The sequence below is a fragment of the Nymphalis io genome, chromosome 9 (assembly GCF_905147045.1).
Source record: "Nymphalis io chromosome 9, ilAglIoxx1.1, whole genome shotgun sequence".
Lineage (NCBI taxonomy): Eukaryota > Metazoa > Arthropoda > Insecta > Lepidoptera > Nymphalidae > Nymphalis > Nymphalis io.
In genome coordinates this window covers 4,853,453-4,861,282 of record NC_065896.1, presented here as the reverse complement: position 1 = coordinate 4,861,282, position 7,830 = coordinate 4,853,453, and the positions used below count along the sequence as shown (strand labels likewise).

General features: G+C 30.2%; 1 protein-coding gene across 2 annotated transcripts; it reads left to right on the top strand.

The window, feature by feature from the left end:
• Positions 1 to 272: 272 nt before the first annotated feature.
• Positions 273 to 7,406, top strand: LOC126770819 (DNA polymerase subunit gamma-2, mitochondrial). 2 transcript variants are annotated; one of them, XM_050490399.1, is made up of 7 exons: positions 273 to 642; positions 842 to 1,389; positions 2,077 to 2,229; positions 2,765 to 2,924; positions 3,005 to 3,117; positions 3,704 to 3,808; positions 6,844 to 7,406. In XM_050490399.1, the coding sequence occupies exons 2-7, from the start codon at positions 997 to 999 to the stop codon at positions 6,898 to 6,900; spliced, it is 981 nt and encodes a 326-aa protein (XP_050346356.1). In that variant the 5' UTR covers positions 273 to 642; positions 842 to 996; the 3' UTR covers positions 6,901 to 7,406. The 2 variants fall into 2 exon arrangements, with proteins under 2 accessions (XP_050346356.1, XP_050346355.1); XM_050490398.1 differs by having other exon boundaries at positions 274 to 642; positions 2,765 to 2,936; positions 6,844 to 7,405.
• The last annotated feature ends 424 nt before the right edge of the window (positions 7,407 to 7,830 follow it).

The window sequence follows — 7,830 nt, the reverse complement described above, 5'->3', positions numbered from 1 at the left end:
TTAATTTACTCACTAACTCAACTTTTTTGATTACTTTCGTTATACTATAATCGTGATTGATGATCACATATTACAATTATAATCGTTAATCATAAATATGATACATAGATACATTTTGGCCGTCTGCTTTTATATACTGTCATACTAAAATATCGAAACATTGTCGATAATTCTTGATCTCGATTCTAAATGTCAGTTGCAACACTTGCAACACTAATATAAACATTATATTTTTTGTTATTATGTATCTATCAATTTTTTGAGGTTATGATAATAATTTCTATCTTCCGGAAAAAAGTGAAATGTTTTAACTAATTATATTTATATATCATTACTATTTGCTTATATAACTATGCAGAACAAGTGTTTTATATCATGTTTTAATAAAACAAAACACATTTTCCAGTATAGTCGATTTTCAATGAAAGTCCCTTCAGTTCCTGTTAAAACGTTAGAAAATAATGAAACAAAAATTACTAAAGTTGATGCGAACACAATATCATTAATAGAAAGACTTTCATTGGTGAAATGTGATACAGCTGAAGGTGTAAAAGTTCTGGAAGATTCTATTGCTTTTGCTGACAAAATCTTACATATAAATACTGAAAATATTGAACCCCTATACACTGTATTAGAAAACCAGTAAGTTGGTATTTTGTATGCAATAATCATTCATAAAATCAAACAGACATTACATAACTTATTTATTATGTCTATAGTATATTATTTTAGGTCTATAATATATATATTATTATAGATGTAATTTTATCAAAATTATAATTCGCATATTTCGGATGTATTATTTACTGTAGTAAAATGGTTTTATTTTATAATATTTCAGAAACTTAAATTTACGTGAGGACAAAATAACACAGGGTAACTGTCAAAAAGATATATTAAAAAATGCAGTATTAAAGGAAGAAGAATATTTCGTTGCACCACCAGGCAACATACCATTACATGAAGTACAAGTAGAAACAAACACACAAATTAAAAATGAAAACTGAAATTCAGAAGCTTCTAACATTACAGAAGTTCTTTAGAAATGTAAAAACTTTTGAAAATAGAACAACTGTAGATTTAGAAAAACCAAGTAAAATTTTAGTCAAAAATATTCACAATAGTTGGCTTAGATCGATTCACGGGAAAACTATTCAACATTTTCCTGTATATTTAGACAAGAATATTGCTAACAAGTATGCTAAAACTTATTACGGTGTTATTTATCAAGGCTTATGTGATACAAACCAAATAGCTTTTGAAGAACGAGGTGATGAATATGATGTACAGAATAAAGTTCAACTTAAACTCGAGCTTATGGTCCCACAGCCTGATGTTATGCAATATTTCATACAGTGGCAAAGATATAGAAAATATTGGTGGAGTTCGGTAAGCTTTCATTAGTTTTAAGCTTTATTTAATCAAGAGTGTGAGTAAGTAAGTGTGGTAAACGCTACAAAATTAGTCCTTACTAATATTTTAAAGTATACACTATGTTCTATTTTGTCCTTTGCTTAATCTTTTAATAGAGTTTATAGTAAGTGATAAGACCGCCATGGTATGCTTTCTAGTTTAACTGATTTTCTTTTTACAGCTTATTTTTTTGTATACTGTGTACAATATAGAATTTAAAAAAAAAAAAACAAAAATAAATAAAACAGCAGAGCGGTGAAGTGAAACCTCCTCATACTAAGATGAGGCCCAGCAGTGGGATATTAGCAGTCTATTACTTTACTACTTTTATTTATTATTAATGAATATAAGGATTTTTTTTAATTGTAATGATACTACCTCTAATATATGAAAAGTTTTTCACATTGTATTACATATTGTTTCACATTGTATATTCTGGCTATATAAAATGCAACCTGTTACACTACATGTTTCAAAAGTTGTGTGCTATTTACAAAAAGTGCAATACATGCCATTCTTTTTAAAAGATATGATTTTTGCATTTTTTAATCTGTAACTTGAATGTGTTACATATTAATGAAAATAAGAAATGCATCTGCATTTCTTATTACAAATATCATAAAAATGCTGATGTGGGTTTTATTGTAGTAAGCATTTTTCCAGGTGACAACTACACCAAGCCTGTTTTCCATAAATGACATGAAGCATGGTGTTGGAAGATCGGATGTGAATATTATAGCTAACTTTAAATGGGGTCAACAAGTTGTTGAATCTATTAGTGTCAATTCTAATGGTTCAGATACATCACCCGAAAATGTATGTTTGGCAAGTTTGTTTCGTTGGAATATTCTTAAATATAACATAATCTTGATAGTCTGACTTACTGACGATAGAAACCTTCTCCTCAAAAAGAGGAGAGGAGGCCTTTAGCCCAGCAGTGGGACATTCACAGGCGGTTACGGTGATAGTCTGAATTAATATAGTCCAATGTAATTTTGAATAAGCAAATATTAATAAGCAATAATGCTCTTTGTTAATCAATACTAATATTTTAAAAGTTAATCTGTCTGTCTATTAAGCTTTCACGGCTAAACCACAAAAACATGATCATATTTATTATGCAAATATTAAAAAAGCTAAAATATTAAATAATTATAACAATTATGAACAAAACACATAAACTACACAAAAATGAACACAATATGTGTAAGACAAAATATATGAACTTAAGTCAAGAGGAGAATTGAGTAAGGGAAGAAATTGTGTGCACAAAATTTTGTGCATATGGAAAAATATTTTAAGCTTGTACTTAAACGGGTGGTCGGTTTTCATGCACCATGTATGATTTTAGACAGTCAAAAATACATCCTGTCTCACTTGTACCATGGGATTGGAAACGGCATATGTAACTCTCCTCTTAGATGGACTTTCAAATGCAACTAAAGAAGAATATCTGAGACTTCACAACAAAATGGCTCCTTATAAAATGTCCTTTGCATTAGACAGCGATGGTATGAATGAAGGTATTAATGAAATATATATTATAAAGCTGAATATTATGGATGTTGTGCTTAAATTATTTATATTCCAGAACCTAAAGTATTAAGTACACTAAAAGATTTGGCTCAACTCCTCTTTCATAAACTAAAATCCAAGGAAATATCGGCCTGGCTGCCAAGTTTTACACTACCATTGCAATTACAGGTAAATTGATTTATATAAAGATCTATAACAATAAGATATGAATTAACGTAGCTAGTGACTGGACAAAAAAGTAACAAATTGCTTTAAGAAATAGTTGTACGGACAAATGGGCCACCTGACGGTAAATGGTCACCACCGTCCATAAACATTGGCGCTTTAATTCAATGCACCACCAAACTTGGGTTTTATGATGTTATGTCCCTTGTGTGCATGTAAAACAACAGTATTATATATTGCTGTTTGGCGATATGATGTCTGTTGAGCGGATGGTACCTACACAGATGCGCTTTTCAAAATCCTACCACTAAGTAAACCTAGCTTTAGTCAGTCTGAGTACGCGCTTCCAGACTTTCCTTATTACCCGGGCAAATCGTCACCATTCTGTAATTATATTGGGTCTAAAAGGCCACAGTTTTTGACCAAGTCATTGCAATTTTGTGTGTGTTCATATGAACCCACTAAAATGGCCCTAACATATCAATATAAGATCAGCCCTGGTTATGTTATGTCATTGAATTTTGCCCCTTTCCTCGATTTTTGTTAATTTACTTTTAAGAATTAATAAAATTCCACTTTTTATAATCAGGTAAAAGAAAATCTACATTTGGGTGTAACATATACAGCAATTTTAAATGAAAAAACGTTATCGGATGGCATCTTTCACTTATTAAATAGCAGTACAATGCTAAAAGTAAGTTTTTTTGTTTAATATTATGTATTATATATTAGAACACATTGACTGCCTCGTTGGTCTAGTCCTAGTGGCTAGATGTAAGGCCGCAGACCCGGAGGTCCTGGGTTAAAATTCCAGATCGAGCCAATAAAAAGTAATTTTGGTTTTCTGACAAAAATTCTCAGTAGCAGCCCGGAGTCTGAGAGTTGGAAGTGAGTACACTCCCGTACCTCGGAAAGCATGTAAAGCCGTTGGTCCTGCTCCTGAACTCTTCCGGTCGTGTTGAATTGCCGTCCATAGAGAGTGCACCTGTGTTTGCGAACACACTTTTGCACTATAATATGTACTGCGCAGTTGGCTAATCTCTTGAGATTAGACACCGTGACCGAAATCGGTCTGGAGGACCTTACTTACTATTCTAAGCATGAAAATTAAAGTTTATCGATAAAATATATACAAATATAAATAAGTTTTATATTTATTTATACACTATTTTTATTAAACATTATTTCAAATATTTTACTTAGGAGATAGAATTGTCAACCTTAGTTTTTACGTAAGTTAATAATAAGAATGTGTGTTACTCTAAAAAAATCGTAGTGTTTATTTAGTGAAATATTTTATAAGACAGTTATGGAAAACGTTTTATTTAGCTAGTCATAAATATTTTACAGAAATAAATAAAATTCTAATCTCTCTTGAGATTGGCCGTGGCCTCAATCGGTCCGGCATTATATTATAACAGTAACAGGTAGGTAACACCTACAAAGTTTTGTCAAATGGACGAATTCAATTGAATGCATAGCCTGATGGCTTTTAGTTGAGACAAACCGGCACAGATTATATCGGAGAAGACACAAAGGAGGTTGATCGATTAAATTTTAAAAACAATCTGAATACTAGAAATTTCTACATTTGTCGAATAACTAAAACAACACTAAGGTTAATCTAAACATATTGTTATTATTATATTTATAATAAATAAAAGTACAATCACATAAACTTTTTACACAAATGGTCGAATATTACACAAATATTTATATAAGTTGCTATATAGGTCTCGCATTTATACTTGCGCACGAGACAAAAGGCAAAACGCGAATGGCGAGGCGCGATTGAGCGAGTCAAAGGAACGAGTGGTTGGGTGAACTTTGTTAATTTTGACATTCGAATAGGAAATTTGAGAAAAAAAGTAACAAAAAATATATATACTCCTCTGCTGCCTAATGTTTTCTTCTTTGAGGAGAAATTTAGGAGCTTATTCTACCTCGCTGCCCCAATGCGGATCAGATCAGCGTAGTAGATTTATCACACAGGTGAAAGCTCCATCCTACATACGCAGATTTCCACACGATGTCGTCCTTCACAGCCAAGCACGAAATGAATTATAAACAAAAATTAAGCACACGATAATTCAGCGGTGCATGCACGGGTTGAACCCAAAATCTTCTCAGGTTTTCTAATCTTGGCAATCAATTTTGAGAAAAATGCAATGAAAACACGTACGAGCAGAAATGTATACAAGGCGATTATGTCAAAGGTTACTTGTACGTTGAAATCTTAAGAACGCCCTCCCAAGGTCGCGATATTCAAGGTCAAACCCCGTTTGACCAAAGTTTACTGTAAATGGTTTTAGGAATATGTCAAAAATATAAAAAGTACTAAAAAACTGACCATGATCACATCTGGATATCTTTCTTAAGATAGTATTGACTGTCCGCCTCAAGGCTGCGTGTGAGCTGGGTCTGTCGATTAACACGTTTTAGTATATAGTTGTATAAACAAAGACAAAAGACTAAGTATAACAAATGGCATTTAGTGTTATTATTTATTACAAATATTGTAGAGCGTAAAGTTTTGTATATATTTGTCCAGCAATATTTTTTGTAACTTTTTTTTAAAGAATAATAGCAAAAACGCGCATTTTTTAAAGAAATTACTAATATTCCTTTTTACCCACATAATTAAGTGTAAAGCTTATGTTAAGAGTGGGGACGATAATAGCCCAAAGGGTCAGGGTGAAACATCTCGTGTTTATAACTTATCGTATTTGAATATGTAATATCTATTTAATATGTTGGTTTTAAAAATGATCTCGCGTTTAATTATAATTAAAGCATGACACTCGTATTGCGTTAAAATGTAATTAGTAAAGGTTATAAATGCCATTCAAATCGTACTTGTTTCATTTACTATTAACAAAAATGACGATACGGTATGTAAATGATTAAATACTAATGTTCGAATTTTATACATACTTATAATCATTCGATTGTACAATTATATGATATTTTTAATTAGTAAGTAGTTAACCAAAATTTACCAATGATAAAAATATATAATTTGTAAAAACTATAAAATCAAGCCTTAGCCTCAGTGTAATGTATCAATTGTATTGTAATAAAAAAAAAACTAAATGAACAAAAACTCGGGTGTAGGTTACTAGTAACCATGATGAATCCAGTGCTCACTTAACACTGCGTCATCAGACCAGCAATATGGCATTAAATTAAATGAATAAATACAATTTTATAGGTCAAAAGAAATTATTTTTTATCGACAGTTTAATGATCAGTATCGACTAGCTAATTAGGTCAGCTCCGGTTTTAGACTTTGGCATCCAACAAGCGTCATTCTTTATTCTGATATGAATAAGCGTTGTTTTACTTATAACTGAACGGTTTTATACATTACAAACATAGCTAATTAAGTTGATTTAAATATGCTGTCAATGTATATTTAAATCGAATTAATTATCTATGGTTGTTTTAACTAAATTCCCGGGTTTTTGGGACCAGAGATAACAGTTTTTGAATGCTGGCATTGCCAGTTTATAGTAATTTAGTTTAAACAATTTAGTTTATAGCCGTAGTTTCATGAATAGACATTACCTATTACCTACACTTATATATTCGTTCTTTGCATGATCTCTATCAGGTCGTGTCGGAATACCGACTTTGTGTGCCCTTGATTGGTTAAAAATTTGTGTTCAAAGTTTAAAGAAATATAATTTTATTACATTCAGTTAGTTATATTTTTATTGTTTGTTTCAGGAACAAGTACATGTGGCTGATTTCGACAGTTATGCGACATTATTATGTAAAAAATAAAATATCAATTTTCATATAATTTGTATTAAGTAAAACATCCATTTTTTAACGTAAACATTTGACGGTCAAGATGAAAACAACTGATTAGTTCACTTTCAAATTTTAATTCTTATTGCAAGAAATTACATTAAAATCTTATATGCTATGTTTAAAGGAAATTAAATTTTTGATCTACATTAGAATATTATATAATCAATTAAAATGTAGATATAAAAAAACTCATAATTCATATGAAAAATCTAACCATATATTCATTTATATTTACGGTTTTACCAGTTTGTAATAAATAATGCTAAAGTTATAAGTTTATGGTCTTTTATTCACTAAGAGATTTATTTAACAATTTTCTGAACTTTACCAACTATTTGTTTCTAATTCTAGCATTTAAGTTGCATAACATTTTATCAGATAGGTTAATAGGCACTTCTGAAATTAGTTATGTATTTGAGCTACCATCAAATTAAACTGGTTTAAAATTGTTTTTAGTTCAAATAATAAAATAAGGAATACTGACACATAAAAGATCAACTTTTTTAACTTTTAATCAATTTGTGTTTTAGGATACTAATTTTTATGTTTAAATTAGATGTCCATTCTCAGTAAAACTTTTAGCAATCTGAGAATAAAATTATTTTATGGAGACAGAGAAGATTGTTCACTTATTGCAATATTTGTTTATATTATTTTTAATAAACCACGATAATAGCAACAGTTTAAAATCCTTATTTTATCTCTTATAAAAGTTGTGCAATGTTTGCCTCTTAGTGTACAGTAATATTGTATTGTCATTAATATATAAAATTTCTTTAACTGTAAGGAAATATATTAATATATACTCTAACCTATTTAACTTTCACACTATTAACCCACATCAATGCTTGCAAGTAAAAATGGCACGTCCACAATGTATCGTGGCCATGCCAAATATAA